The sequence below is a fragment of the Pipistrellus kuhlii genome, unplaced genomic scaffold (genome assembly GCF_014108245.1).
Source record: "Pipistrellus kuhlii isolate mPipKuh1 unplaced genomic scaffold, mPipKuh1.p scaffold_m20_p_4, whole genome shotgun sequence".
NCBI lineage: Eukaryota > Metazoa > Chordata > Mammalia > Chiroptera > Vespertilionidae > Pipistrellus > Pipistrellus kuhlii.
The window spans coordinates 3,453,336-3,471,855 of record NW_023425540.1 but is presented as its reverse complement, the minus strand read 5'-3'; the positions used below and the strand labels follow the sequence as shown (position 1 = coordinate 3,471,855).

Genomic DNA, 18,520 nt, shown 5'->3' with positions numbered 1-18,520 from the left:
GGGGTGGGGACCGGTGGGCTGCGCCCTCCCAGCCGGCCACTGCAGCCCGCGCCGCACGGACGCTGTCAGCCGCCCGCAGTCCCTGGAGGCGGAGGGCCGGTAGCAGCCCCGTCTGCCGGGAAGGCGGAGGGAGGCCGGGCAGCCGCCGGCTCGCCCCCAGCCCCGGGCCATGCGCGCCGGCGCCTCCCCGCGGGGCCCCGGGAGCCGCTCCTCCGGCTGAGCGCTCGGCCCTGGCGGCTGGTGCCCCCGAAGCTGCACCATGCCCTGCGCCCCGCGGAGCCGGCTGGCGCCCCTCTGGGTGCTGGCCCAGCTCCTGAGCCTCGGGGGCCCGGGGTGCGGGGCGCGCGCTCCGCCCGGCCAGGTGCCCGGCCAGGTGCGCTTCCGCGACCGCAGGCAAGGTGGGTGCTCTCCCGCTCTCCCGGGGACCTGGGGCGGGGATCGCGGCATGGGTGCGGGTGGGTGGCCCCCTTCCCTTCCCCCCAAGCGCCGAACTCCGCTGAGCGGCAAGGAAACCCGAGCCGGAGGCAGGGACGGGGCTCTGGGGGCGGCAGCGTTTCGGGGAGGATCCCTCCTGCTCCCCAAAGGCGAGGGTCCCCGCCTCTCTGCGCGGTGCTGCCGCCGCCAGGCCTCCGGGGTGACGGGCAGCCCTGCACCCCTCTCCTTTGTGTCCCCTCCGGCGCCCCGGTTTGCAGACTCTGAGCGTGGAGAGTGACTTTTTATAAAAGTTGCAGCCGGCCAGGCAGGCATCGCTTTACACTCCGGAGCGGGCAGCAGTGCGATCCCGCCCCCCGCTGCGGAGGCGCTGTGTTTTGGTTTCCTGGAAAGACTGCGGCTGTGCTTTAAAAATAACAGTCCTCCTGGGAAACCTGGCGCTCCAGGGCCCACCTTGCAGGCCTTCCCCGTCACAGGGTCCCAGCGGCTGCGCCTCTAGGGAGTCCCCGAAGCAGCTGGGACAGACCATCCCTGGTTGTCACCATCATTCATTCTTTTTGGCCTCTTTGACCTCACACCCTGGAAGGCTGGTCCTGTTGCCTCTGTTGGCGCCTTGGACCTGCGGGGCGGGGACACCCTCCTGTCTGACGGGGAGTTCCTGGTGGTTGGGAGAACAGAGCAGAGGGTGCTGGGAGAACCGAGTACAGGGTTCTGGGCACCAGCCTGGCTAGGGCACCTGGGGTCAGCCCCCTGCCTGCCCACCCCGCCCCCTGGTGCAGGGACCATGGGCACTGGCTGTTTCACAGGCACCTGAAGCGCGGAGAGCTTGTGGGCCTAGCTCCGTGGTCGGCAAACTGAGGCTTGCGAGCCACATGCAGCTCTTTGGCCCCCTGAGTGTGGCTCTTCCACAGAATACCACGGCCTGGGCGAGTCTATGTTGAAGTAGTGGCTTTCGAAGAAGTTTAAGTTTAAAAAATGTGGCTCTCCAAAGAAATGTCAATCGTTTTGCTGTTGATATTTGGCTCTGTGGACTAATGAGTTTGCCGACAGCTGGCCTATTGAGTGGTCGAGGGAGGTCTGAAGCCAGGGAGCCTGACTCGGGGCTAGCCTCCTACCATCCAGCAGCATTGCCCAACTGCCGTGCTAGGCACAGCACACACGTATGGCGACAGTGGGCACAGCACATACAGGCAGGGACAGCACACACAGGCGAGGAGAGCGCACACATGCGGGGACAGTGTGCATATGCAGGCACAGCGCACACAGGCGGGCACAGTGCACACATGCAGGCACAGCGCACACAGGCGGGCACAGCGCACACAGGCAGGCACAGCACAGAGCCCTGGGCTAACATCCCCAAAGCCCTGTGCCAGCTCACTGTGCTCAAGACCTGGGAGATTCCACAGCTTCGTGAGCCTCTACCCAAGATCGCCTGGGGGCACCCTTCCACGCAGGTTCTGCCCACGTGGCAGAGTCCGAAGCTGCCCGGGAGCTCCCCTGCTGCGGGTGGGGGTCGGGACGGGGTCGGGAGCCGCAGGGCGGCCCCTGTGCTCTCCTTGGCCGCTGGGCCCGCAGCGCCGGCTCAGATGTCAGGCCGCCAGCACGCCTGTGTAAACGGTCCGATACCATCGCCCAGCCTGGTTTGAAGAGCAGCGTTTGTTGTTCTTTGCAAAGCAGCGCCTTTGTGAGGACTCTCCTCAGAGGCAGCACAAACAAAGCCTGGGGTTTTTGGAGTTGGGAGATGGCTGGATTCTGAGACACATTCTCCCGGCGGCTGGCTTTCTGCACTGCCCGCTGGCATCGCCTTCCAGGGCGTGCCACCGGGTGTGGGCCCAGGGCCTCGCTTCTCTCCCCTGACCGTGGGAGAGGGTCCTCCCTGGCACCCTGAGGTTTGCACGGAGAGTGTATGACATGGGAGCAGGTGTAAAGTACTCTGAGCTTATTAGCGATGTGTGCGTATTTTAGGTGTTAAAAATAATTTCGGATTTTAAAGCCTCTTCCCCTACATAGTTGTCCTTAACCCTCATTTTACGCGGAGGAGATGTTTCTGAGCGGAGCTCCGTTTGGACATGCCGCGCTTCCTGGGATTGTTCCCCGGTGAGCTGCCTCCTGCTTCACCATTAGCCTGTCTCCCCTGACCGCCACGGGAGCTCTGAGGACAATGTCGAATTGCACCCACATTCTGAACATTGAAACTTGCACATTACTTTATTATTATTTTTTAAAATATATTTTATTGATTTTTTTACAGAGAGGAAGGGAGAGGGATAGAGAGTTAGAAACATCGATGAGAGAGAAACATTGATCAGCTGCCTCCTGCACACCTCTCCCTGGGGATGTGCCCACAACCAAGGTCCATGCCCTTGACTGGAATCGAACCCGGGACCTTTCAGTCCACAGGCCGAGACTCTATCCACTGAGTCAAACTGGTTTCGGCTGCGCACTAAAGTAATACTTTAGATATTACTTCTCCCATCCTTCTTGTTTTTACACGTGAGGAATGGGCGGTCTAGGTGGGCGGTCCGTTAGTCAATATGTATCCATGGAGCACCTGCCCATTGCTGTTTCACCGAAGGGCTGAAGAGTCCACAGCTGGACACTCACTCAGACCCTGGGTAGCTGGTGAGGTTCTTTCTGGGCGAAGGGCCGGGCGGGCCGAGGCAGGATTTTAGACGGAGGAAGGAGTACAGAGACTAGTCCAGCCCTCCCGGGACTAGAACCAAGCAGATTGGCAAACTGCTCAGTAGACTTTCCGCATGGCTCCGCTGTGCAGTGACGGCCATGGGGCCCCACCAAGGATCAGAACGACCGGAAATACTCCTCTTGCTCACAGCACTGTCCTACAGCCAATGTCGCCCCCCCGTGGGTGGGTGTTCCCTGGATTGATTACAAGTCCCGAGCCACTTCTGTGGCCTCTTTTCTCCTGAGCTCCATGAAGTCATCAGGGCAGGCACTTGACCCCATGTTAGAAACATGCTGTGGGCTGCACACACATGTGTGGGAACGCTGGGAGCATTGCCATGTTTTGACACAAATGTTAAGATCATGCACTCATAACATTCGCAAAAAATAAAAGTGGTTTTGGACATTGAAGCAGAATCTTTGGACTGGGCAGGATGTCCCGGATTCTCTCTCCGCTGGAGTCTAAGAATGAATCCACGGACAGAAGGTGGTCTAGCAAAGGTGGAAATCTATTAAAGAACTAGAGACCCGGTGAATGAAAACTCATGCACTGAAAGGGGCCTCAGCCCAGCCTGTCCCTTCTCACAGTCCGGGAGCCCTCAGGGGCAGGTGGCGCCTGGCCATCAGAGGAAGGCGATGCCCCATCACACCTCTGCTGCTGCCACTGCTGGCAGTGCAAGCCTCCACCAGCCCTGGTTACCTGAGCCTTGGGTGGCCCTGGGTGGTTAGGGGGCTGAGAGGACTGGGGGGCTCTGCAGGCTGGCCCGGCCTTGCTGTGTGCCTCTGGCAGGGCTGAGGAGACTGGGTACCGCCATGGCTGTGGGCACCACTATCTTTGAGGGTGTGACAGTTAATTAGCATAACCCCTCCTTGTTGGCTGTGGGTGCTGCCAACTTTGCGATGGAGTGAGGGTCAATTAGCATATTTCCTCTTTATTAGATAGGGCAAATACAGACTCCCCCGTGGGGAAGGGAAAGGATCCCACTGAGTTCCTTTTCCCTGTGGCTTATAAAGACTGCAGATCCTAGTGCCTTGATAGCCCCTCTGATTGGTCACTATTTCATTACACTGGTTAATATAGTAACTTCTGGGCTCAAAGGTCAACCTCACATGGGACATGTGAGGTTCTTCCCCCTCCTTCCTTGTTGTTTTCCTATCCCTCTGGGCTTTCTTCTCCTTCTATATGAGGGGCTTCCTTCCCTTTATTTTGTAAATAGAGACCTTTGGCTGTTCCCAGCTCCCTCATTCTGTGGAAATAGACCTGTTGCAGCTTTCAGCTCCCTAGTCTATGGAAATAAACCTGCTGCTGCTCTGCAGCCCTGTGCTTCCTCCATAGTCCCCTTCGTTTCTAAAATTTCCTAAATCTGTCTTTCTCACCTCGAAAAATTCCCATTTCAGACATTTTCTTAGTATAGGGAGAGACCTCACCGTTTTGGTATTTTGTGTGTTAACAATAACGAGCAAGGACGCTCTGCAGGTTAATCACGGGGCTGGTGAGCAGATCCACCCTTCTGTATGTTACAGCTGTGAAGGGACCAACGGAATTCTCCACATTTCCTCATGCGTGGTTTTCTAGGGTAAAGATGCAATGGAAAGCGGATAGCCATCTGTGGAGGAGAATTACGAAAATAAACTTCCCTCACAGCAATGTCATTGCCCTTTCCAGTAAGGACTCTTAGAAATCCAGTTGCTCTCTAAGATAGAACTAAATATGAAGAATAAGCACAGATTTAACTAAAACTTACAAAAACCGGCAGGTGCACATTTTCCCCTCTCCCCTTCCTTTCTCACTGAGGCTGGGGACCACTTGGCGCTTTCTATTTTCAAAAGTGCCAACAGGCTTCACTCACAGCTTCTCATCCAGCATCAGAACTGATGGTTTCAAACTGAATTGTAAACCCGGCAGGTCAGAGTGTTCAGGGCTCGGAATTTATTTTCCTAAACCCCAGTGTGGGCCGTGACATCCTCAGGGTGCGTCTTAGCCTCCCTCAGCTCCCCGCTGGGGCTCAGCAGTGGGCCTTCTCAGAGCCTCGGCCGGAGGGCGGGCTCTGGGGTCAGCTCACCAGCTCAAATCATCACCCGTGTTATTATTTTTAAAGTGGAGAGAATGGACACCATTAATGATACCTCCCCCGAAGAACTAACTGTGAGCATCAGACAAGACCAGGTGGTGGTGTCTTAATGCTGTGCATGACCATAGGAATGGTCAGAATTAGGAGCTGCGACTATTCCTAATATCGTATTTCTCCAACCCTATCGCATTCCCTCTGAACTCTGCTTTCTGTTGGCCAGGGTATAGCTCCCTAACTTTACAAACCAATGACAGCCAACCAGCATCTTTAATACCAATAAGAGCTGGTGAGTGCTCCTTTCAGGCACTGTTCTGAACCTGTTTGCTGTGTGAATACATTGGATGAGCACACCACCCGAGGCGGGAGACACTGTTAGCATGCTGAGGGCAAACACCAGGCAGCTGCAGCTGGGCCGCCCACATTAGCCAGACTCCGCTCATGGCCTCCTGCTTCCATCCAGACCTGCGGGCTGGCGTGGCATTGCTGCCTCCTTTGCAGTAACATCAAGAGGCAAGGCCAGTCTTACCTTCCATTACTCTGCCCAGTAGAGGCAGCTGTTAGTTCCATTTATTGCTGAGCAAATAGAGGCCGCTTAAAGAAGTCAAGCAGTTTGCTTGTTACATGATCATCACTGGGGGCCACGCTATTACCTCTCCTCTCTAATAATCTCTGCCAAGTGCAGCTGCATATATGTACATGATGTACTGTGGCAAGAACATGATTTTGAAATAGGAAGTACACGGTTTTAATCCAAGTTCTGTTGCATATAAGCTCTGTGTTCTCCCTTAGACTCCGTTTCTTTTTTAAAAATATATTTTATTGATTTTTTACAAAGAGGAAGGGAGAGGAATAGAGATTTAGAAACATCAAGGAGAGAGAAACATTGATCAGCTGCCTCCTGCACACCCCCCACTGGGGATGTGCCCATAGCCAAGGTACATGCCCTTGAGTGGAATCAAACCTGGGACCTTTCAGTCCGCAGGCCAACACTCTATCCATTGAGCCAAACCAGTTTCGACATTCAGTTTCTTTATGATATGGGGATAAGACTCTGTATCAAGAGGTTATTGTGAATACTGACTGAGAAGAGACTTACAGTACCTGGCTCATAGCAAGTGCTCATTAAATGGCCACAGTAATCATCATTATATTATTGTGCAGCCTCTGTATGCTGGCTGTTTAAAAAACCCATTGGGCTAAAGGCCACTTGATCAAAAGCTGAACATTGGTTTGCTCTTTTATTCTTTGGGAAACAGGTGCTTTAGTTTTTCATTTATACTTTAAAAAATCATGTTTAATACTTTGAGTTTGCCTTCAGAGACTGGCATTTTGTATCTTAAAGGACACAAGGCCCGCTCCTGAGAGAGGGGGTCGGCATCTGGACATTGGCCACAGACAGGGGACCGCCGCACGGTGATGTAAACGCAGCTGAATAAGACTCTCCTGCCTCCTCCTTCCCCCCACCACTCCAACCCTGGGGGGCCAGAGACTGCGCTACAAGCAGCAGAAGAAACCAGAAACACAGGACACTTACCCACAGGAGTCGCCTACATCGCCCCACCCAGCCTGGCCCTTCCTCTCCAGAGCTGGAACGTGGAGGGGTGGGAAGCTCTGATCATGCTAAAGAGCCAGAAATCCCCGGGGGAGTGGGCGGGGCAGAGGACTGAGTCAGTTTGACCCCTAGTTCTTGGCGTGGTAGCATCACTAATCTGTGCAAAACGCCTTTCCTGCTTTATTTATCTGTGCATTTCCCCCATTCCCCACTTCCACTTTTCCTCTAGGAAACCGTTTAATGGATTCCACATGTATTTTTTTGTTTGCTTATGCCCTGGCAAACGTTCCAGTGTTGTTTCTGTGTGCACATAGTTTCCATGAATGTAAATGGCTCGGTATTAACTCATTTTGCCTCGTATGTTTCATGGAGCGCTGCTTGGAAGGTCTGCCCGTGTCACCACGCCGTCTGTTGTTCCCAGCTGCTGTTGGGAGCAGTGGGTCTGGAGATTTTACAGCTGAAAACCGAGGCAGTTTGTTAGCACCTAAGAGGGAACGCTGTGCTCTGTCCCAGGTTTAATCGCAGGTGGAGTGCACCTCTCTGCAAAGTGTTTGGAGGCCGTGGTCTGGGGAGGAGGTCTTGCTTGCATCCATCATGGCACCTCAGCAGGTCCAGTTCTACTTTACCAGCCTCCACCATGTCCTCTGCTCCCTCCATGCTGGGGCGGGAGATAAACAACAGGCACTGTGAACGGAGGCTATTCTGGGAGCTACAGAAAGGAAGGACGTGGGGGCTGAGAGGAGGCAGAAAGAACTTCGACCAGGGATGTCAGGAGAAAGAAGGGGGAGGACTGGAGTTGGGACTTCAAAGCATAATTGGGAATAAATGGGATATTGATAGGGAATGTGAACAACATAGTAAGTAGTTGGAGAAATGACAGGAACAAGGTATTATAAGTCAGAAAGTGCAAGAACAGCTAGGAGGAGGCCAGGAGGGAGGCCCCTCCCCCCTCCCCTTTCTTCCTCTCTGTTTTCTTTTTATCTATTTTTTACCTCAAGCAAAGTAGAGTTTATCTTTCTGCTAGTGGTTTGCTTTAAGTAGTCTGTAATCCATAGTGATAATGACTCCCGAATAGATTCCTGGTTATTCTCCAACATCCAGATGAGGAGGCAGAGGCGGGTCTGTGAGAGGAAATCAGGTGCACATGCTCCTGCGGTGGGAGGAGGGAGTGGTCCTGCATCGCATTGTGAACGTGGCAGCTTTCATTGCACCCATGCCTCGGATCCTCATAGATTCACTTACCCTTTCATTTAGTATATCTTTAAAAAATAAAAAAGAAACACCCAAGATCCTGGGAGCTCATTATGGACCACTTGCGCTGTAACAGGCGTGAAGGTCGTCAGAGTGTATGTGACGTTGCTGTGTTTTTGCATTTTGTTTTTCAACTTGACTTACCAGGACCTTCCCAAGGTGCGTAAACTGCTCTCTGGGCAGTGAGGTACCTCCGTTCGTATTAATGAACCCTAGACTTGAAATGCTCACGTTCCTCATACTGACCTTGCCTTCCTCCTAAAAGTATTCCTCGTGTGTCTATGCTCGCCTTAGTTTGTCTCTGGTGAGACATCTGCCAGCCAGAGCTGCGCCTTGGTGCCATCTTCCGTGGTCATGCCATTGCGGAGGGAGCCCCGTGTGGGTTGTTCGGGGAACTTCATGCTGACTGTATTTGTGTGGTGGGTGGGAAGGATCTCGAGACTTCAAGTCAACAGTGGGGTCTTGCAATCAACAAGCTAAACTCCAGGTTCCAGAGGGAGAGCACTGGCCTTGCCATGGAGCCAGCAGGGATCCCTGTTTTATTCTGTCTCCTTCTTCCCCCCCCCCCCCCAGAGCATTTCGTCAAGGCCCTGCCAGAATACCACGTGGTGGCACCCGTGCGAGTGGACGCTCAAGGGCATTTCCTGTCCTATGGCTTGCACCCTCCCTTCGCCAGCGGCAGGAGGAAGAGGGACGTGGAGCGCCCCGAGAACTGGGTGTACTACAGGATCTCCCACGAGGAGCAGGACCTGCTGTTTAACTTGACGGTCAACCAGGAGTTGCTCTCCAGAAGCTACATTGTGGAGAGGAGGTACGGGAACCTGTCTCATGTGCAGATGGTGGCTTCCTCCGGCCCCCCCTGCCATCTCCGGGGCACAGTCCTGCAGCGGGGGGCCAGGATCGGGACTGCAGCCCTGAGTTCCTGCCATGGACTGGTGAGTGCCTGGCTCCGTCAACTCCCTCCTCCATCCCCCGACCCCCAGCACCATGACCTGCACTCTTACAACCCACAATCGATGGGTTCACAGATACGGTCAACACATGTGAATTGAACACTTAAGACGTGCATGATTGTGGCCTCTATGTGTGTTAAGGAGAAGGTGCATAACGTTAAAAGCCAGTAGATCTGGGGGCTGGAGAGGAAGGGCCCTCGGGTACCAGGTGATTTTAGCCTGCAGCCAGGGTTGAGACCGCTGTGCTCAATGGCCCCTAGGCTTGGGAGCAGAGCAATGGGACCGTTCCCATTGCAAACGGCCCTTGCAAGCTGGGAGAACCACCATGTGGGCATGTCCAGATTCATACTGAATTCAGGAGCTCAAAGAAGCAAATGTTAATTAACGGAATTATGTGGTAGTAACCAAGATGATGGAAAATTTTAGAATCAAATCATGGAGTGATTTTTGCCAGAAGAACCAGCCCACTGGGATTACTCTGGAGCCTTTCACACATAATTGGAGAATCAATGGATGTTTCTAAAAAAGGCACCAAGACAGAAGATGGTTTGACTATGAGTAGTGGCTACATAATGCAATGTACAGGCCATGTAGCAGAGTAATGTACACTTGAAACCTCTATGACCCCATTAACCATTGTCACCCCAATACATTGAATTTAAAAGGCACCAAAAGCCCAATGAGTTTCTTTCCTTTCAGTGAGGATACAAGCTGGCTGGCGTCAAGTTCATTTGCTGACGTGCCCGCCTAGAGTGGTCCTCATCCAGAGGGTAATGGTTGGGCTGGTGTCTGATTGTTCTGGATCACTTGTCTGGATCCCATGTCCAGAATATTCATTTTGCCTCTCATGGAGGGATGGCCCACCCTGAGACCCACAGGATGGCAGGCGCTGGATGAGTTGGCGCTAGGCCTTCCCCCTGAGTGGCATCTGGAAGGCTTTCTGAGGAAGGGAGCACTGTCATGTGCAACGCGACATCTGCTCATTCCTGCGGCTCAGGCGGGCACAGGGTGTGCTTCCGATGCGGTCAGCCCAATGCTAGGTGCTCTCTGGGAGTTGTCTCTCATTTTAACTCTCTGTTGGAGCAGACTCATATGGTTGCAAACTGAAGACCCAGAAAGGTCACCTGTGACAAGATGTGGATGACCATCTCCCTCCACCTAATGTCCTCTCACCTGGAGGCTGCTCTTAGATTAGTTAGCCCCTGTCCCCAGCTTAGCAGCCCTCCCTCTGTCCCTCTCAACCATTTCATCACCTTTTCCCCTCAAAACTTCTATAGCTTCAAGTTACAGAATTTATTTCCTTATAAAAAATATGTTTATTGGTTGTTGTTTTTTTTTTTTCTTTAGAGAAAGAGGAAGGGAAGGAGAGAGAGAGAGAAACATCGCTTGGCTACCTCCTGCATATCTCCTTCTGGGGGCTGACCCCACAACCCAAGCATGTGCCCTGACTGGGACTTGAACCAGCAACACTTTCGGTACACAGGATGATGCCCAATCCACTGAGCCGCACCAGCTAGGGAAGAATTCATTTCTTTTGAACAGGTTAGCTGATTTGTTCCAGTCTCAGTTCTTTGGAGGAGAATCCGTATTCTTTAATCAATTAGGCTTGGCAGTCATCCTCAGTGGGAGTTGTGACCTGCGAGCATCTCAGCGGTTGGCTTTGGATTGGCTGTTACCAGGAGCCCTACAGGGTTTGTTCTAGGTTAGTTTATTGTTGGCATTTCAGTTTAGATTTTTGTGCTTGGAGGATAGTTTAAAATGTTAGACTTCACACTTTTGTGTGACACGGGATTGGGGTTTAGACTTCTTATGGGGCCTCCCCTTTCACCAAGGGCTTGTATATCAGAGGCTGGAAAAAATATCTGTAGTTTCTGTTCACAGTCAGGGGCAGTCTTCTCGCTCATGCTTTATTACAGTAAATACGGCTCCTGGCTCCGTCCTAAACTCAGCCTCCATTCCAGCTGCTGCTGGGAACTCAGTCCTGACCCCTGATGTGAGGAACGGAGCACAGCTCTCTCCAGGATAGGCAGCCCCAGCGCCCACTCACCTCTCCTTTCCCTCCCCCCCGGCAGTCTGAGGCTTCCTTTTGTGTTTTGAGCTCAGTAGTGAAAGTCCCTTATCATTCTTAGTGTGTGTTTGCTTTAAGTTAAATGTTTGATCTGAAGTGGTTGTAGATTCACATGCAGGCGCCAGAATTACAAGGAAGGGATCCCAGGACCCTTTCCCACCTCCCCACCCCCAGGGTAACATCTTGCAAAATTACTCTACAATCAAGATGCCCATCATTTCCATCACAATCCCTCACGTGGTTCTTTCATGGCCACACCCATTTCCTCCTGCCCCATCCCTCCTCAGGCTTACTTTTTATATTGAAGTTTATCATCCATTTGAGTTAATTTTTATATAGGGTTTGAGACTTAGGTAGGGATTCATTTCCTCCCTCTCTCCTTCCTTCCCTCCCTCCCTTCCATCCTTCTTTTCTTTCGGCCTGTGGGTATCCAATTGCTACAGCACCATTTTTGAAAAAAGGCTATCTTCCTTTTTAGGATTCCTTCTGCTGTTTCTGAGTTTTATGTTTTACTCCACCAATAGAATCTTCATTCCTATAGCTATACAATTAGCCTTAAACTCAGACTGATGCCTCCCATTTTACTCTTCTTCTTCCAAAACTGTGTCAGTAATGCTAGTTCCTTTGCCGTTCCATATAAATTTTAGAATAATCTGGCTACAAAAATCTTGCTGGGATTTTGATAGGAATTGCATTCAACTTAGATATTAATTGGGGCGGGGGTAGGGATTGACATTTGTTGTGTGTAATCTTCCAATCCATGAACATAGTAGGTTTCTCCCAGTCTTGCCCACGAGACTGGTGTAGGCTTCCTGGTGGAACTGAGAGGTCCTCCCTCCTTCCAAAGGAGATGGTTCTAGAGCCTCGGAGGGAAAAGGGACGAATCCCATGCACATGGCATTTCTCACAGGACATTTCCCAGCTGGCAGTGAGAACCAGCACATGGCACTTTCAGATTCAGATTTCAGACTCACAGTACGCACAGGAGCACAAAGGAGTGAATATTAACTAATGGAATTATGTGCTGGTGGCCAAGACGATGGAAAATTTTTAGATCCAAATTATTGAACGCTTTTTCCAGAAGACCCAATCCACGGGGTTTACTTTGGAGCCTTTCACACATAATTGGACAATTAATGGATGTTTATGAAAAGGACACCGAGTGAGTTTCTTTCCTTTCTGTGAACAAGCTGACTGGCGTCACGTCCATCTGCTCACGTGCCATAATTCACCATGCCCACCTACAGTGGTCCTCATCAAACAGGTCATGGCTGGGCTGGCGTCTGCCAGTCGGAACCAAGTCCTGGCTCAGGGGGAAAAGGCCCCATGGCCCCACATGGAGCATCCTTTTTGTAGTTTGTCTGCCTAGATGGGATGCCTTTTAAACCGCATCTGTCTGAGGAGGCATCTTCTAGGATCTGTCTCCCTGCATGCTTTCTTGCAATTTGCACAAATGTCTGCTACCACAGTAGCCACAGGGGCCTGCCTGCAGGATTTGGCCTGGCTTTGTGGCCCCCAGAGGACAGTCCCACGGGAAACGCTGAAATCCAGCCCCAGGTAGTTTCCCCAAAGCCTGAGGTACTCAGTTTCTTTGTTTCTTTTTAAAATTAGAATTGGGGTACAGGCTAGTTCCAGGTGCACAGCCCAGTGACTGGACATTGACATTGCTTCCAAAGTGTCCTCCCGCTGAGCCTCAGTGTCAGATGCACTGGGGGGAAAGGGGGGCTGTCTGTGTGCATTGGTCACAGGTCCTCCCCCATTGTGCGGCAGCGAGAGCTGACCCGTTCCCATTTCCAGCCTCACCTGTGGGTCAAGGGGAAGGACAAGTGTGTCTAGTTCCTGAAACCACGGGGTCTCTGCTTCTGGTCTCCAGGGAACAGCTCGCTGAGCTGAACAAGGGAGAGCGCCTTCTCGAGAAGACGCTTACGTGCAGCTCAGATCCTAGAAGCACGTGCAGAGGAGAAACGTGTCCACGCAGACCACCATCTGCAGTGACCTTCCCTGTCGAGCTGCGCAGCCAGCAGCCGGGCTTACGGCCCCTCTTGTTTCCTTGGGTGGCCCTCTGTCCATGGAACCGGAAAGGTGAATTTGTGTCACCAAGTGGAAGGGATGCGCCTAAAGAGAGCCTGAATCTTCCTTCTCTGAGGAGGCAGGGCGCTGAAGCTTTAGTATAGCTTTCCAGCCTTTACCCAGCAAGCTCTCCGTTTTTGCCAGGAGGTGCGATTACAGTAATTCTAACTCTTTACATTGCATTAGGTCCTAATTTCCAAAAATTTGAAATTTAAGAGTCCTCTGAGCTTTGCTGTGTACATGCCACCAATGAGGTGAGTGACGTCTCGAAACTGGTGCCTTATGATGGCCCTCTGGAGAGGGTGTATGTCCCACCACCACCGACTCCCTCCGCTCTGGGCCAGACGGACAGTCCTCCTGGGTCCTGTCCGGACAATCAGAGAATGTGCCGGGCCTGCCCTCTTGCTGGGGAGCTCCAGCTGCAGCCAGTTCTGCCCTCTTGCTGGTGAGCTCCAGTTGCAGCCGGGCGAGTGGCTGGGGAAGGACCCCTGGCAGAGCCGGTGGGAAAGGTTCCCGGTGGCTTCCAGCCCTCTCCCCGTCCCAGCAAATGTGCCTCAAGTGGAGGGAGGCCTGTGTAGGGGGTTTGCTGTCCCTCACCCGGATGGGGGAAGGGAGAGAAATGCTCTGTGCATCCCGGAACGCTGCTGCCCGGCTGAGGAATGCGCCCTGACCCCTGACCTTTGGGATTGCAGGGCAAGACCCATGCTCACTCAGACAGGAGATGAGCGTGGCCTCTGGCTGGGGGAGGCCCCCTCCCTGTTACTGCTTTGTGTTACAGGCTCATAAACACAGGGGTCCCCCCCTCACTCTCTCCGTCTTCCACTTACTGTCCAGTTCATCGGGTTCATTCTGTGAGGTGCCAGCCTGGTGGGTTGAAAGTGAGAGAGAGAACGGAAACCTCTACTTGGAGGAGCAGCGTTACTCTCTTTTGTTGGATTGTGTGCGGGGTTCTGGTCCAGCCTTACCAAGGGCTCAGCATTCTGGAGAAAGGAGTCCAAGGACAAAAGATAATTTTGGAAGGCGTTGGGGGTCAGAGGAGCTTCCGCTAAGGGAGCTAAAGACTTCCCTCCTTCACTCAGGATCCTGCTTTCAGTAACACGATTTATCCTAAGTTTTCAAGGTGGAGCTAATACTCTTCAAAGGGTACGGTATCACAACCTTTTGGTAAAACGCTTGTAATTATCACGTGCTGGCATTGGTTCCCGGCAATCTTGAATTAGGGACCTTTCCTGCAGTCCTGAAAGGTGCTGGAGAGGGACTGCCCCTCGGGTGTGGGAGCCAGCTGCCTGGGATCTGGCTATTACTGGGCGAAGTACTTGGCTCACAGTCCACCCCAGTGCGGCATGGGGATGCCACTGCCTCCACCTGTATCTCTCTCCCGCAGGCTCTTCAGTGTAAATCTCATTTCTGTTTTCATGACAGACGTTGAAGATTGGTGTCCAGAATTTTCCATTGTTAATGGCTAAATATTTCTCTTGTTTTTTTAATGCAGCGTGAATTGTAGGTCCAGGGAGTTAAATATCAGCTTTCAGAAAGATCTACCGTAATTCCTTTCAAAAATGTCTTCATTGACTGACAGATTTTAATAAGGACTTTGAGAAGTGAGAAAACAGGAGGTCTGGGTTTATGCTTTGGTAATTGAAACACTGGTTTCTTTTTGTGTGTGTTTTATAAAAGAAAAAAAATTATTTTCATTGATTTATTTATTTTATTTTATTTTATTTTATTTTTTTTACACAGAAAGGAAGGGAGAGGGATAGAGAGTCAGAAACCATCAGCTGCCTCCTGCATACCCCTTATTGGGTATGTGCTGGCAACCAACATACATGCCCTTGACCGGAATTGAACCTAGGACCCTTGAGTCCACAGGTCAACGCTCTATTCATTGAGCCACATCGGTCTGGGTGAAACACTGATTACTTGGTTGTTGGAGACAAGACGATCTTTGAGTTTGACCTGACTGGTTGCTTTTCTTACCGGGATGACATGCTTTGCCTCCTTGATTCTCTGATTTGAGGGGACAAGGTCCTTGCTGCCAAGTGTGAGACCCATGGACCGGCAGCCTGGGCATCACTGAGGAGCTTGTTAGAGATGCAGAGTCTCGGGTTCTACCCCGCTCTGCTCAGGTGGTTTGTGTGCATTAAGATTTGAGACTCATTGGCCCATCAAACCCAGAGACACTGACTCCGGCTGTGTACACTGTGTTGTGTGTTAAATCCCTTCGGCAAACACGGGAACGAACGCCTAATGATGCTCAGAAACAGTGGGGGTGGTGCTGCTGTTCTCTTCAATGTGGCTGAAAGTGCACCCACAGACAGAGCACCCACAGACAGTGCACCCACAGACACAGTGCACCCACAGACACAGTGCACCCACAGACAGAGCACCCACAGACAGTGCACCCACAGACACAGTGCACCCACAGACAGTGCACCCACAGACAGTGCACCCACAGGCAGTGCACCCACAGACACAGAGCACCCACAGACAGAGCACCCACAGGCAGTGCACCCACAGACAGTGCACCCACAGACACAGTGCACCCACAGACACAGTGCACCCACAGGCAGTGCACCCACAGACACAGTGCACCCACAGACAGTGCACCCACAGACAAAGTGCACCCACAGGCAGTGCACCCACAGGCAGTGCACCCACAGACACAGTGCACCCACAGACAGTGCACCCACAGACAGTGCACCCACAGACACAGTGCACCCACAGACAGTGCACCCACAGACACAGTGCACCCACAGGCAGTGCACCCACAGGCAGTGCACCCACAGACACAGTGCACCCACAGACACAGTGCACCCACAGGCAGTGCACCCACAGACAGTGCACCCACAGACAGTGCACCCACAGACACAGTGCACCCACAGACAGTGCACCCACAGACAGTGCACCCACAGACAGTGCACCCACAGGCAGTGCACCCACAGACACAGAGCACCCACAGACAGAGCACCCACAGGCAGTGCACCCACAGACAGTGCACCCACAGACAGTGCACCCACAGACACAGTGCACCCACAGACAGTGCACCCACAGACACAGTGCACCCACAGGCAGTGCACCACAGGCAGTGCACCCACCAGACACAGTGCACCCACAGACAGTGCCCCCACAGACAGTGCACCCACAGGCACCAGTGCCACCCCAGACAGTGCACCCACAGACAGTGCACCCACAGACACGTGCACCCACAGGACAGTGCACCCACAGGCAGTGCACCCACAGGCAGTGCACCCACAGCAGTGCACCCCACAGACACAGTGCACCCACAGACAGTGCACCCACAGACAGTGCACCCACAGACACAGTGCACCCACAGACACAGTGCACCCACAGACAGTGCACCCACAGACAGTGCACCCACAGGCAGTGCACCCACAGACACAGTGCACCCACAGACAGAGCACCCACAGACAGTGCACCCACAGACAGTGCACCCACAGACACAGTGCACCCACAGACACAGTGCACCCACAGACAGAGCACCCACAGACAGAGCACCCACAGACAGTGCACCCACAGACAGAGCACCCACAGGCAGTGCACCCACAGACAGTGCACCCACAGACAGAGCACCCACAGGCAGTGCACCCACAGACAGTGCACCCACAGACAGTGCACCACAGACACAGTGCACCCACAGTCAGTGCACCCACAGACAGTGCACCCACAGACAGTGCACCCACAGACACAGTGCACCCACAGACAGAGCACCCACAGACAGAGCACCCACAGTCAGTGCACCCACAGACGGCAGGGGCAGGAGACCAGGTCTGCTCTGGGTGGGGCCGCCTCACTCTACTATGTCCCTGACGAAACACATTGGGGTTAGCGAAGGTGTGCTTTCATTAGTCTTTCCACTTCCTCAGAGCCATTTCTTAGGTAACCCGGAAGTTGTCCTGTTTGCCTTCTTCATTGATTGTTCCAAAGGTCATTTCCTTTTCCAATAGTCCAACATGGAAAATCTTCCTTCCTTCCGTTTTAAAACACCACGACCTGCAATCTCCCAGGGCGTGTGCTGTCTGGTTTCCTTTTTTCTCTCCTTGTGGTACTTCAAGTGTTCATTTGAAATGAGCGACTTTTGTACATCAGTGTTTCCCCACCAGAAATCAATTAAAAACCATATTTAAATAAATAATAAAGTGTGGCTCAACTTCCCCCTGTGGATTAGCAGGGAAAGCACACGTGGCATTGGGGAGGAACAGCTCACACTTAGTTTCCAGGCTCCGTTCTGCCTTAGTCCTTGTTAGGTCACGGATTACCATCAGCCCCTGGCTGCAGGCAAGGGAACTAGAGCACATGGAAGTTCCGAAGAGGAGACCGAAAAGGTGTACTTCCTGTTCCTGTGGTCTTCATCTCAGTGTTGTTGGGCCATTTTTCCAATCACAGAAGGTCAAGTTGAGCTTAGGAGGAGCTTCACTTATGAGGAGGGACCTGCCACCGAGGGAAGCTGGACTTGGAGTTGAAGTAGCCCCTCAGGTTAACGGCAGAGTTGCCATGTTCAAGTCCTGCTGTTTTCAGTCAGGAGAAGGGGAAGTTACTATAACCAGCTTGTTGCTTCCCAGTGCTTGGTCAGTTGTCTGGTCCAGGGACCCATTCCTCCTGGGGTTGGACCTTCCTTATTTGAAGGTAAGCTCTTCCTTCTTTCTCATTTCCTCCAGCCCACTCTGTCCTTTCATCCCCTTGCCAGCCCTCTTTCCCATCCTTCCATTCTTTCTCTCCCTCTTACCTCTCCCCGGCTACTTCTACTTCTCTAACCTCTTTATGTCCTGATTCTTAGTCTGCTTTTAGCTTTCTTTTCCTTTTCTTGCCTTGTTTTCTAATACTATCATTTCCTATTTAAAATCTTTTTTTTTTTTTTAATCCCCTGACCCCATTGCATCTGGCTGATGGGCTCTAAGAAACTATGTAATTGGCATGATTTCTGTGATCGAATATTTTTAGTTCTTTTAAAGTCTTGAAAGATTGCTTCATATCTTCTAAATTTGTGTAGGTTTGCTCATGGTGGAAGTCTAGACACCCATGTGAGTCTCCATGAGGTGTCGGGGGAATTTCCATGTAAGCATCTCTGCGGATGTTGTGGAGAGTAATTAAAATGCAGTGTCATTTTTTATGACTGTCTCCCTTTTCAAAATGTGAGACTTGTTAAGCTGAACCACAGATCCTAATTTAGTTGTGACATTTAAAAAGAAAAGATATTTTTATTGATTTCAGAGAGAAAGGGAGAGGGAGAGAGAAATAAGAAACATCAATGATGAGAATCATTGATCGGCTGCCTCCTGCACACCCCCTACTGGGGACTGAGCCCACAATCTGGGCATGTGCCCTGAGTGGGAATCAAACCTTGATCTCCTGGTTCATAGATTGATGCTCAACCCCAGAGCCATACTGGTGTTGTGACATTTTAATGTTTTTTAGTTAATTA

The 18,520-nt window shown here is 52.2% G+C and overlaps 1 protein-coding gene across 2 annotated transcripts in view; it reads left to right on the top strand.

Annotated features, from left to right (window-relative positions):
- Nucleotides 1-18,520, top strand: part of ADAMTS12 (ADAM metallopeptidase with thrombospondin type 1 motif 12) — a 150,974-nt gene continuing 132,454 nt past the window's right edge. For both annotated transcript variants that reach the window (XM_045571875.1, XM_036409331.2), the window contains exons 1-2: nucleotides 1-398; nucleotides 8,563-8,924. In XM_045571875.1, the coding sequence (XP_045427831.1) occupies nucleotides 260-398; nucleotides 8,563-8,924 (501 nt within the window). In that variant the 5' untranslated portion in view covers nucleotides 1-259. The remainder of the gene's footprint in view (nucleotides 399-8,562; nucleotides 8,925-18,520) is intronic.